The sequence below is a fragment of the Rhyacophila brunnea genome, unplaced genomic scaffold, assembly GCF_057557595.1.
Source record: "Rhyacophila brunnea isolate RB1 unplaced genomic scaffold, BYU_Rbru_1.0 scaffold_22, whole genome shotgun sequence".
NCBI lineage: Eukaryota > Metazoa > Arthropoda > Insecta > Trichoptera > Rhyacophilidae > Rhyacophila > Rhyacophila brunnea.
The window spans coordinates 23,588,050-23,601,208 of record NW_028232882.1 but is presented as its reverse complement, the minus strand read 5'-3'; the positions used below and the strand labels follow the sequence as shown (position 1 = coordinate 23,601,208).

Here is a 13,159-nt window from a genome sequence, read left to right as displayed (position 1 = left end):
AAACGCGGATTCAATATTGGTAATATTTGAGGATTCTCGGCGTGCTTTGTATTTCTCGTATTTTATGGCCTGAAAGTGGGTTCTGGACGGATGTTGTTATCACCAGGGCAAGTGGTCAATAATATATGTAAATGAATTGTTATACATATACTGTATATAATTTGGTTTTTAGTTTATTATTATTTTAAATTTTACTGATTTGCTTAAGTACTAATAATAGTTAGTAATCTAGCGTGTTTAATTTATGTGCAATATCATATTTGTTTTTATAATTTTAGTCAAATATGGTTTTATAATCTCAGATCTAGGATGGTTTTTTTCTAAAATTCAAAAATCACACACACAGTTAGGTACATGAATGTTTTGGATTATAAATAATTACAAGATAAAAAGAATTTTTTATATACTTACCACGTTTTCAAAATTTCTGTTGAATCATATAAACTTGACAATTCTATGTATTAATTATTTAGGACAAATAAGGCAATTGTCAACTAATCATTTTTTTGCTATTTTGCAACAAACAAACAAATATAGAATACTGAAATGTCATTTTGATTTCCATAGTAACGCACGTATATATTAATAATTTAGTTGCTAGGACCACCTCCTTAGCAACCAATAATAGTGGATTGGATTACGGATTTCTTCCGAAATAACTTTTCATATAAAACAGAATTAACTGAAAATGAATTCAACTCTACTTAAAAATGGCTAAAAGTATTAAAAGAATGCATTGACATCGTGTTCTGATATATTCTAAAAGTTTCAAATGTCTAGCTAGTCGCGAAGTTAGTTAAAAATCGATTGCAAGATTTGTACTGGATAAACAACCACCGTACAAACAAGAATATGAGCTAAGACAAACGTGGTAAAAAATACACTTCTTATTCATTGAATAGATAGAATTTTCCCGGGGGAGGGGGGGAGCTGAAGAATCTTATTTTTTTAAAGACAGTGTGCGATGATGAACGAAAAAACTTTGGGAAATGATACTATATAGATTGCCGACTTTTTGTTCAAATTCATTAGTTTGACATATGACTCGTATTTATGAGTGACGAAGTTACAATGAAAACATATACAAATAATCTTACCAAACACATTTTCAATACACGTCATATTCTTCTAAAACACCCTATTTGACTGACCGATAGCTCATACTAAATCTCAAAATGCTTCGAATAAAATAATGCTTTGACTCCAACTTGACTTTTGATAATCTATTATAGAGATACAAATAATAAACACTCTACATAAAATATAATAAATAATATAAATTTATTTGAAATAATTTAACCTTTTGAGTTCTAAGTGCCACTTGAGTTTTGATTTGATGTTTAATGTACGAGTAGTTTAATTATTATAAACAATAAAAATATTATTTATACAAATATAATTAAGCAATCGATATCTTTATCAATCATCTGTAAGGTCAAAAGTTCAGTATGCTGTGAATTGGCGGTGATTTCAGTTTTCATTTGAAATGAAATATAAGAAAATTTATATCAATATATATTTTTCGTTTGGTTTACCGTCCACTCATCAGACGATATCGATCAGGTTGTTTATTATTATTATTACAACGTTTTTCTTAGCTCGTATTCTTAATTGTCCGGTGGTTGTTTATCCGGTACAAATCTTGCAATCGATTTTCAACTAACTTCCCGACTAGCTAGACATTTGAAACTTTTAGAATATATCAGAACACGATGCCAATGCATTTTTTTAATAATTTTAGCCATCTTTACGTAGAATTGAACTCATTTTCAGTTAATTCTGTTTTGTATGAAAAGTTATTTCGACACCATTATTGGTTGCTAGGGCTCTGGGGTCCTAGCAACTAAATTATTAATATATACGTGCGTTACTATGGAAATCAATATGACATGTCAAGTACAAATTTTTTTGGTCGCTTAAGCTACTCAAGTCAAGTTTATATGGTTCAACAGAAAATTTAAAAACGTTATATATAAAAATTTCTTTTTATCTTGTAATTATTTTTCAAATTTACTTACTGTAAATTATATTTGATTTCTTATCAGTGGGTCTATTCTATACACAAGGCGGATATCGACGGTAGTTTATCATATCTATGTATTGTGATGGTTAATTGTTACAATCAATTAACCGTTTAAACTGTCAAAAAGTGCTATGTTTTAACAGCATCTCTCTTGGCTGTGTTAACTTTATGAGCGAGATAGACAATTTTGACAGTTAACTTATTGTAACAATTATTATAATACGTCAATACATAAATATGATAATCTACCGTCGATAGCCGCCTTGTGTATAGAATAGACCAACTGTAATACCATACTGTAATTATGATTTCATATTAAGGTCAAAACAAAAAAGGACTCGCTGTCAAATGAATAATACTGACCAGGAATTTATTGTATTTTAGTAAAGCTCTGGTTCCATTGAATAGTTGGTATATATATTATACCAAGAGGCATGTATAAGGGGTCGTCCATATACGATATCTTTTCATAAGGTATAATAATATAATGTGATGATGGTGGTGGGGGTTGTAGAATATGTGACATCGCAAAATTAGCAAAAATACTCTCAGGATTTACCGATAATAAGTACGGAATTTTATTCATGAGATCATTATGCTGAAATCGATAATTTTCAGTGAATTTATTTTTTAACGAATGGAGAGAAAGAGTTTAAAAATGTGACGTAATTTTAAGTTGTGCTGTTGGGGGTTAAAAAATAACGAAAATCGTTTGACCTCATCAATGGATTCATCCCTAAGCGGGCACTAAACATTTGTTGCAAGATTCTTTATTTTAATTAATTTTTTTTTTTTGTAATTTTCAGAAGCCGAACCTACCGCTATGGAGGCACGCGCAAAGTGCGACGACGAGCCGTCCTCAAGAACGGCGAGTGCAACGTCCTCCAATCCAAGATCTCCCAAAGACGCCTCCGCTTCCTGCAAGACATCTTCACAACCTTCGTAGACACCCAATGGCGATGGACCCTTATAGTATTCACCCTCAGTTTTATCCTATCGTGGCTCTCCTTCGCGGTCATCTGGTGGCTCATCTCATTCACCCACGGAGACCTGGAGCCTGCTCATCTTCCTGCCAACCAAGAAGAATCCAACTGGAAACCATGCATCACCAACATCAATGCGTTTGCTTCTTGCTTCTTGTTTAGTATAGAAACCCAACACACTATAGGTTACGGTTCACGCCTCACGACTGAAGAATGCCCGGAAGCCATATTCGTGATGTGCATTCAGAGCATCTTCGGTGTTTTAATCCAAGCTTTTATGGTAGGAATTGTATTTGCCAAAATGACACGACCGAAACATAGAACACAGACACTGCTTTTCTCGAAATATGCAGTAATCTGTCAGAGAGATGGAGAATTATGTTTCATGTTCAGAGTAGGAGATATGAGGAAATCTCACATTATAGGCGCCAGCATACGAGCACAGCTCATCAGGACAAAAATGACTAAAGAAGGAGAAAGTCTCTCGCAATACCAGACGGAATTAGAGGTGAACGCTGATGGATGCGATGCAGATCTATTCTTCATCTGGCCCTTGACGGTTGTGCACAAAATAAACATCAACAGTCCGCTGTTCAATTACTCGGCCAGCGACATGTTGCAGGACCGCTTCGAGATTGTTGTGATCCTCGAAGGAACCATCGAATCGACGGGGCAGTCGACGCAGGCGCGCTCCAGCTACATTGCCTCGGAGATTCTGTGGGGGCATCGATTCGACCCCCTCGTCTCCTACAATAAAGACCGACAAGGATACGAGGTGGATTATTCAAAATTCGACGAAACGACACAAGTTGACACGCCTCTCTGCTCCGGCAAGGAGTTGTCAGAGTTTTATAAAATCCAGGAAGACTACAGAAATACTGGTCAGTACCTCAAACAAAAATCCTAATAATAAATTTTATATCACATCGACTCATTTAACTTGCACGTGCTGCATCAAAAATACCTAATGAAGATAACGCTTTTCTCGAATACATCGAATGCAGAAGAAACTTATACCACCGACATGCAAAAAAAATCTACATTTAACTGTGCAAAAACAGTAATTTAAGTCTGCAAATTACTGGAACTATTCCTTTAAAATGTTCAGCACAAAACTAGATACAAGTGAGATTACTAATTTAAATTCATCCATCCAATTTCAGTGGTTTCTAATCGAAAGCTGCCACTAATTATTGTGAAGTTTTCAACATATTGGCTTACTTTCATTGCCTCGTTAAATATAAAATACAGAACAGTAAACTGTGTTTGTGTACCATTCTCATTAAGCATAAATGTCATATTAATCAAGTATCTTGAAAATTAAAAAATCTAGGAGTAAATAAATCTACATAATCATTCTAATCGGCCTGGCAAATACCTATTTGGTAGACTTAAGAAATATACCTATTTTGTTCTTTAGTCCCGACTGCATTTACTATTCAATTAGTAGTTTTGCTAATGCTTTCACCATTATACCTGGATAATTTTATGGTATCCGCAATGTGCAGGTCTGGTCCACAAAATAAACGGAAAAAATGACACATTAAAGTCGGTTTTAAATTGCTATCAATTATTTTTAATAAACTTCAGAAGTGCGAGGCCCATCCACAGTAGAATCATTGATTTCTAGGGAATAATGGAATATGATTTTTTGTAATATAGCTATTTAGTTCCCAAATAGCTGTACATGTTAAAATTTTCTATATGTATTTGAAAAAGGAATTTTAATTTCGAATACATATGACTAATTTGCGGATAAATAGGAAATAAAAATATCACCTCAATGATTTAGGCGGCAACTGTTTTTGGAGTGGAAAATATAAACTGTGGTCCATACTTAGGGGCCTCGCACACGTGCTTTAATGTGCGTAGCACTTGCTAGGACCTGCGGGTCTATTCTATACACAAGCCTGCTTTCGGTCCGTTACGGCAGCTAAATAGGGTAGGAAAGTATCGAATAATTAACACGTATTGTAACAATTACAATAAGTTAACCGTCTAAACCAGGGGAAGTCAACCTTTTTATACCTACCGCCCACTTTTGTATCTCTGTTAATAGTAAATTTTTCTAACTGCTCACTGGTTCCACAGTAATGGTGTAATATAATAATAATTACTTACCAAATACTTTATGTCAGACTTTTGCTAAGTTTGGCAGAATAAACATCTAACTGTAGTTAAATCTATCTTTTTATTTATACTTTGCATACATAAAAGCATGAAGTCTGATGAAATTACATTTAATTAATTACATAACGTGAACTAAAGGGCTATACAAATAGTATATTTTCTGAAATTTAAATTGTCTCGAGGAATTTTATGAAAACATAATGAAAATGTTAAACCCCTTACCGCCCACCATGAAAGCTGGAACGCCCACTAGTGGGCGGTAAAGACCAGGTTGACTACCCCTGCTAAACTGTCAAAACTGGCTATCTCGGTCTAAAATTTATCACAGCCAAGAGAGGTGCTGTTAAACATAGAATTTATTGTAACAATTATAACAAAATTATTGTAATTGTCACAATAAGTGTTAATAATTCGATACTTTTTTACCCTATTTAGCTGCTGTAGCGGACCGAAAGTAGCCTTATGTATAGAATTGGCTAATATTGTGAATGCATCTTAATGGATTCATTTTACGTGAGTTATTTATAAATCATTCGTTCAACTTCAAAATGCTATGATAGGAAAGTAACGGATGTCCTGAATTTAAATGCACTCGTTTAGATCGTCAGTTCATGTCATACAGATCTTCTATTATATTTGCCAGGTTGTCTTTCGTGTGATGAATATTGTTTTTAATAAATTTAGATACTTTTAAACTAAACATAGCATAACTCTTCAAGTGTGACAGTCCCTTATACGTGTATGGTAATGCTTTCGTTATTGTTTTGCTTAGTAATCGTCTGTCTTCGTGTTTATTGTGTACATATTATAGATCACGGAGACGCGGCGTCTCTAAAGCGCGAACCCGCGGCAGAGATGCCTCCGCCGCCGCCTCTCGAAACCGCCATCGACATGTGAAGCACTTTGTCGATGCGGCTGGAACATGTTCGGTACAATGCGAAGAACTGAAAACAAACACAAAAGGTTGACTTGAAAGCGACTGCTTCAAATTCGAATATCTTGCTAAAACTTTCAAAGACTTCGCTTCACCACAATCACCGCTTTCCATCTATGTATTTACAGTTGTTATCACTGCTCACCATGGATATATAACATTAAACTATCAATCCACATAATGGTTTACTTTTAAGTTGCTTAAATTTCCCTAAGGTCAACCTAAAGTTGTAAAGCCATAAGTTAAAGCTGTTTGTACATGTTGTCTATCAAACCAAAACATAAATTTTTATATTTATTGTAAGTGTTACGTGTACAACAATCAACGTAAAATAAAGTCGGTGCTTAAATTTCAATAACTTGCTATCATTTAATATACTTACCTACGATAAATTAAAACAACAAAATGTTGTGTCATTTACACTTACCTAATTTTGCTGTCTTATAGTTTTGAATCTTCAATAATGTTCCATCACATAATATAAGATACACTTTGCTACGGTGCACTAGGTACAGTTGCCAATCTATATCAGTGGGTTTAATCTATATACAAGGCGGCTATCGACGGTTGTTTATCATATTTATGTATTGAGGTGATATAATTGCCACAATAAGTTAGCCGTCTAAGCTGTCAAAACTGTCTATTTCGCTGCTAAAATATGACACTTTTTGACAGTTTCGAAGTCAGGGTTAGTCAACCTTTTTAATCCTACCGCCCACTTTTGTATCTCAGTTAGTAGTAAAATTTTCAAACCACCCACCGGTTCCACAGTATCACCGGCCTTCTGCGCGCTCTGAAGCGGAGATGGCAGGCCGTGATAACGTCAAGGTCAAAGCGGGGGTGGGGGACAGAAACGCACGGGGTATTTGGTCAAGGCTGGTTTATTTCATCGTATTGCAGGGTAGTCGTTATAGATACGATACAGGTTATTGTCGTCGTTGGCGGTCGGTTGGTAATTGGCGGGCTGCAACGTGGTGTCGCGGCTGGGCTGCTGATTGATTGCTTGGCATCCGAGGCGAGTCAGTGCTTGCGGCGTGGCGATCTGCCGATGTCAGATGTGGTCTTTTTGGCGGGCTGTCCGGAATGCTGGCTTGGCTTCGCGTCCGAGGCGAGCGAAGGCGAGAAGAGATTTTTCGGTCGATGCTGTTGGTTCGGCGGTTGAGGTAAGAGAGCTTTTTGCGCGCGTTCAACTGACAGGCGGCGTCATGTTCATCCGTCGGTCGGGAACCTCTCTCTTTTACCGACGGATTGACTAGTGGCGGCGCGAGCGGCCGTTTTTGATAGACCGCGTCTGTTTTGGCGGGAGTTTGACGAATTTGAATTTCAAGGAGACGGGTTCCGCTCGGCCGAGGGTTGCGATCACCGCGAAGAGTGGACGTAGGCTGTGGTATTTTGGGAAATATGATGGTTCGGTCCGCCCTTTGAGGTAGTCTCCTGTGGGAGATTTCCATCTGGTATCAAACGACCTCTCCGGGAAACGACCGAACCGTCGTCTTTTCCATCAGCCTACCGTCGCTTGTCCTTGAGGGCCGGTTCACCTCTGTGCAGCTTTGACGCGTCCGATGGTCTTGGCGTGCTTGAGGCTCTTTCGTGTCAAAACTGCTGAGGTTTCCACTTCCACATGGTGGTTCCCTCGAATCGACCAGCTCATCGCATCCTTGGGCCGTCGAAGAGTGAGGTGGGACCTGTTGCGCCTGCTAGTCGCCGCCATTGTGTGACTAGAGACCAGGGCACCAATCTCAGCTTCCTCGTGAGGTTTTCGCGGAGGTGTCAGACATGTCAGTCAGGGACACTCCGTGATAGCGCCGGTTCCAAGAATAGACGTCTGGTGATGGGGTCTGGTGTTGGAAGTGGGACCTTGAGTTCTTGAGCGTCGTCTTCTCGCACGTCCAAGGCGTCGAAGCGGTTTGGCCATAGGTGTCGTAGTTTTAAGGCGGGCGTGACATCCTCTCTGGCGTCGGATGTTTGTCTTGTTGGTCGATTAATGCTGGGGGTCTTGCTGCGTCCCTGGAATCTTGGCTTCCGCTTCAGTCTTCTTGGTCCCTCAGGTTGCAGATCCGATGTAGCCTTGGGCCGTCGGCGATTGAGGCGGTGTCTGATGTATCTGCTGGTCACCGCCGGTTGGGCAACCAGAGACCAGGCGACCAACCTCGGTCTGCCGTAAGGTATATCATGAAGGTGCCGGGCGTCGCGCCGGGGCACTCCGTGATAACGCCGGTGCCAAATGGTAAGCGGCTGGTTATGGGGTTTGGTACTGAAGCTTGACCTTGGGTCTTTGCGAGGAGTGTCGTCTTCCAGTGCGTTAAGACTCGCTAGGCTTGATAAGGCTAGTGGTTATGCTAGGCGAGACATCCGCGCTGGTGGCAGATGTTTCGCCTGGGTTTTGAGGTACGAGCGCCGTTGGCTGGCACCTCGCTGTGCTGGGTGACGTCGGTCACGAAGAGCGTCGGCGTCGGTAGCCGGGGCATCTCCGTGTAGCGTCGCGACGCCGTTGGCCATGACATCTTACGTATTCCTCCGTGGGCCAGGGTCGACGGATGATACCGCTGGTCGGAGGAACATAACGATGCTGCTGTCACGTCTTGCGATGGAGCCGATGTCCATGATGCTGTTGTCGGGCGCCACTGGAGTGCTGATGTCCAGGTTTCGGGACCACGCGGTTTTTTGCGCGGCCCCCCAGCAGTGTCTGGCTATGCTTTCCACATCGAATGAACTTGCGGGAGTACGTTCCGCGCGATCTCGTGTGTCATTTCCGCTGCGAGGAACGTATCGCCGCGTGTCTCGATGTTGCGATTGCACGCGCGAAACAAGGTCAATTTGACATTGTAAATACCGGCCGTGTGTTTCTCCCCCGGTAGAGTGAGTACTCGCAAATGTCACTGCTTGAGGAAGTTCACAGTTGTACTCACTCTGCTGGCGTATCTCAGGGTCGATGCTGGCTCCGGTGGACACAATCCTGCCCACAAGCCCCACGTTGACGGCGATCAACTTATCACCGGCCTTCTGCGCGCTCTGAAGCGGAGATGGCAGGCCGTGATAACGTCAAGGTCAAAGCGGGGGTGGGGGACAGAAACGCACGGGGTATTTGGTCAAGGCTGGTTTATTTCATCGTATTGCAGGGTAGTCGTTATAGATACGATACAGGTTATTGTCGTCGTTGGCGGTCGGTTGGTAATTGGCGGGCTGCAACGTGGTGTCGCGGCTGGGCTGCTGATTGATTGCTTGGCATCCGAGGCGAGTCAGTGCTTGCGGCGTGGCGATCTGCCGATGTCAGATGTGGTCTTTTTGGCGGGCTGTCCGGAATGCTGGCTTGGCTTCGCGTCCGAGGCGAGCGAAGGCGAGAAGAGATTTTTCGGTCGATGCTGTTGGTTCGGCGGTTGAGGTAAGAGAGCTTTTTGCGCGCGTTCAACTGACAGGCGGCGTCATGTTCATCCGTCGGTCGGGAACCTCTCTCTTTTACCGACGGATTGACTAGTGGCGGCGCGAGCGGCCGTTTTTGATAGACCGCGTCTGTTTTGGCGGGAGTTTGACGAATTTGAATTTCAAGGAGACGGGTTCCGCTCGGCCGAGGGTTGCGATCACCGCGAAGAGTGGACGTAGGCTGTGGTATTTTGGGAAATATGATGGTTCGGTCCGCCCTTTGAGGTAGTCTCCTGTGGGAGATTTCCATCTGGTATCAACAGTAATGGTGATTTATAAAGTAGGGAAGTAAATTTATTTAAATCTAACTGCGTACTGAACAGTGCGACCGCAAACAAATGAGCCTGGTAGGCTCTTTTGTTTGCGGTCGCACTATAGCTCCATTTAGTTTCACTTACCTAACGAGAACTTAAGTTATAGGAGGGCGATACAAAAAGTATATTATTTTCTGAAATTTACAATGATTTTAAAACCCTTACCGCCTACCATGAAAGCTGAAACGCCTACTAGTGGTAGGTAGCGGCCAGTTGACTACCCCTGGTTTAGATGGTTAACTTATTGAAACAATTAACCGCCCCAATACATAAAATATGATTATATGTGCCTTGTGTATAGATTAAACATTAAACCCACAGAGCGTTCAAAGTAAAACAATATGGCACCGGACTAAGCTACTATGCTACTAGTCAGTAGGTATACATTAATAATTCTTTGTACCTATCTCTCTTACAAATATTACCTAACACAAAATGTTATTAAATATTCTGGATTAAAACAATGTCGACTGTACTCGTTCGAGATAATATCCACAATTGCAATCGTGTTGTTTCGTGATACTACCTTCATTTCCGTATATTAAAATGTGTTATATTTTCATGGTAGTCATAATGAAAAATACCTACACGCTTATTGAATGGAATATGTGTTGATTTTTTGCTTGATTTAAAATGCAGTATAAAAGTAAAATAATCAAATAAATAATGAAAATCTGAAATATTTCCGTTAGGTTTTCACGCGCCACGCTCCCCGGCGATAAGCGACCGAAATAATATTGCTATGGCGCGCGATTTGGTTGAGCCGACAGACAGGCAACTTTACGAGCGACGCATGGAGGCGTTCGAAGGCACGCACGAAACGCTGGCTGGGGAAAATGGCGACGAAAATGTTGACATGGACAAGAGTTATGTGCGCGTCGTTGTCAATGATGGCGACGATTCTGACTCAAGTGTTTAAAAGTATTACTCGTGATATGAAAGAAAAACAATCCAGTTTTTTTAAAACTAAGACATATTAATTAGACAATAAGCTTTAACGTTGAGAGTTTTATTGATGCAGAATCTTGAAATGAAGGGCCTGGGATAAAACAGTGTCAAATCTCATATTCTTAGTTTCGAGAATCATATTTCAAATTGCTTTATAAATAAATCAAAATTTGTTTAATTTACAACGAGTTTTAGTAACCACGTTTACAGGCCGCAAGCAATTTTTTTAGCCGTCTTAGGCCGTCCACATAATATGACGTCACACGATTTTGGCTATTTTAACCCCCTCCCCTCCCACCACATAGTCACATTTTGTCACAAATAACCTTTTAACCTATGTTTTGTCACATTTTGACACCCGCCCCCTGAATGCTAAAAACAGAAGAAGAAAAATTTCTTTATTATCCTTGAATCTCGATCCCCAATACTGTGTTTTCAGATCATTTTTATATTTTGTATTTACTTTGTGACGTCACATTTTCTTTGACACCCCCTCCCTCCTTCGTCAAAATCATCACATTATATAGGACCTCCTCCCCCCTTAAGTCCGTGACGTCATAATAATATATGGACAGCCCCTTATGCTCACCTTCACATTGGGCCAAACAAAGGTGAATGTACGCTATCACCATTGTGTAAGAGCGACATACACGTTGCGTACCCATGTCCGGAAAATGTTTTTCTAAACTTATCAAAAGACGTCAACATTCGCGATGCTTGGCCCAGTGTGAACAGGACTTTAGATGGCGTACTCAAGTAAATTTAAACCAAAATCATGATTGACACTATTTTATCCCAGTCACACCATTTTTATTGATATTTTAAGAGTGATATCATTGTTGAATGATAAATTGAATGAAATGTCTATTATGCTGCCATTATTTTGCGAAGTGGGACTGCTATAATATTATTTTATTCAACAGACATTTTGTAAGTTTTAAAATATCTTAGATCCCCATTTCCTATTATGTATTAAACTGGTAAAATTATATAATATATTTTTCGAATGCTATCCTATAATAATACTTACACTTTTCGATCCATGTATAAACACTTAACAATAAATTAAAAGTTATTGAAAAATAAAATTAATTGTTAAGAAATATGTACAGATCAAAAGTGTAATATTAAATAATAGATAACTGTCTTCCAATCTTCTGATGATTGTCTAAAGTGTCATGTTTTTAAAATTATTTATTTCATTGAAATATATATTATTTTATATTAATTTATTTATACATAGAGGTAGTCAAATAAATTTTATAATAAATACACGCAATATAAGAATATAAGAACATGATTTTAATAAAATGTACAATGTTCAGAAACAATTTTTATCGAATTTATACATTGATTTAAAAAGCTCAAAGCACATTTTTATTGATTGTAAATTTTGTGATACCTGTTATTATTATTCATTGTACCGTCAATAGTTATTTATTCTAAGTGTTATTGGGACCAATTTCTTTCTACGTAAATATAGAATTTAATGAAAATACTCTCAAGAAACATATTATATTTTTAGAATGTTTGTGGTGATAATATTATACCTAGGTACTTGATAATAAATAAAAAGAGATTTTACTTTTATGTAGTAATGTCGACTAGTTGATTGAATGCTTTAAAAATATGTGCCTATAAAAACAAACTCAATTAAAATATTTGTAAATGTTATGAGGTATTTACTATGTTGTGCATTATTTAATTATATTATACCTACCTGCCTATAATGATACTACATTTAAGTAGTATTGCCATGTATAATACCTAGTGTCAATGTTTATGGCAACATTTTTACTGGACTTCAGAGTATTATTAAAGCCAGATGAGCAATCGATTAGTTATTAAAAGTATTAGCTCAAAGCTAGTGTAACTATTTTAAGATGTAAATAGAAGAAAAAAAACATTATTAAGTATTTAAGTAAGAAACCAGTAGAGATGTAAATATGTGAAATAATGCTATAAGACGAACGAAATAAAAACCGTTTATTGATATGATAACGTGAATTTATTATGAGTTTTATCATCCCATAAAACTGTATTCCTTCCCTTGTTTTTAAAACAAATTAGTTCAAAGCTGTAAAATAAGGGCGGTCGCACACGAAAACTCGTTTCGACTGCAACATGTCGAATTCGTCGATGTGATTTTTTTTTGTGATTCACAAAACACATGTAAATTAATATACTGCCGCACAAAAATAAAACATCTGCTTGTCGCGTGTTAGCCGGCTCTCACATCAAAATCGTCTCGCCTGCAACGTGTCGAATACATCGATGTGACGTCATCGTTATTCACAAAAGACACGTTGCCAAATGGAGCTCCGTAGATTGGTTGAATGCGACTATTTAGTTTGAAAAAAACATCTGATGTTGCAATCCACAAGTAGCATGCTTCTAGAGCTGCGAG

General features: G+C 38.8%; 1 protein-coding gene across 10 annotated transcripts in view; it reads left to right on the top strand.

Annotated features, from left to right (window-relative positions):
- The window catches only part of LOC147070245 (ATP-sensitive inward rectifier potassium channel 12-like), an 88,872-nt gene extending 76,143 nt beyond the window's left edge, over nucleotides 1-12,729 (top strand). For 8 of the 10 annotated variants that reach the window (XM_085949749.1, XM_085949741.1, XM_085949743.1 and 5 more), the window contains 2 exons: nucleotides 2,830-3,887; nucleotides 10,497-12,729. In XM_085949749.1, the coding sequence (XP_085805875.1) occupies nucleotides 2,830-3,887; nucleotides 10,497-10,723 (1,285 nt within the window). In that variant the 3' untranslated portion in view covers nucleotides 10,724-12,729. Of the gene's footprint in view, nucleotides 1-2,829; nucleotides 3,888-5,947; nucleotides 6,087-10,496 lie in introns of those variants that run through there. The other 2 variants (XM_085949751.1, XM_085949742.1) reach the window with 1 other exon arrangement.
- Nucleotides 12,730-13,159: the final 430 nt, after the last annotated feature.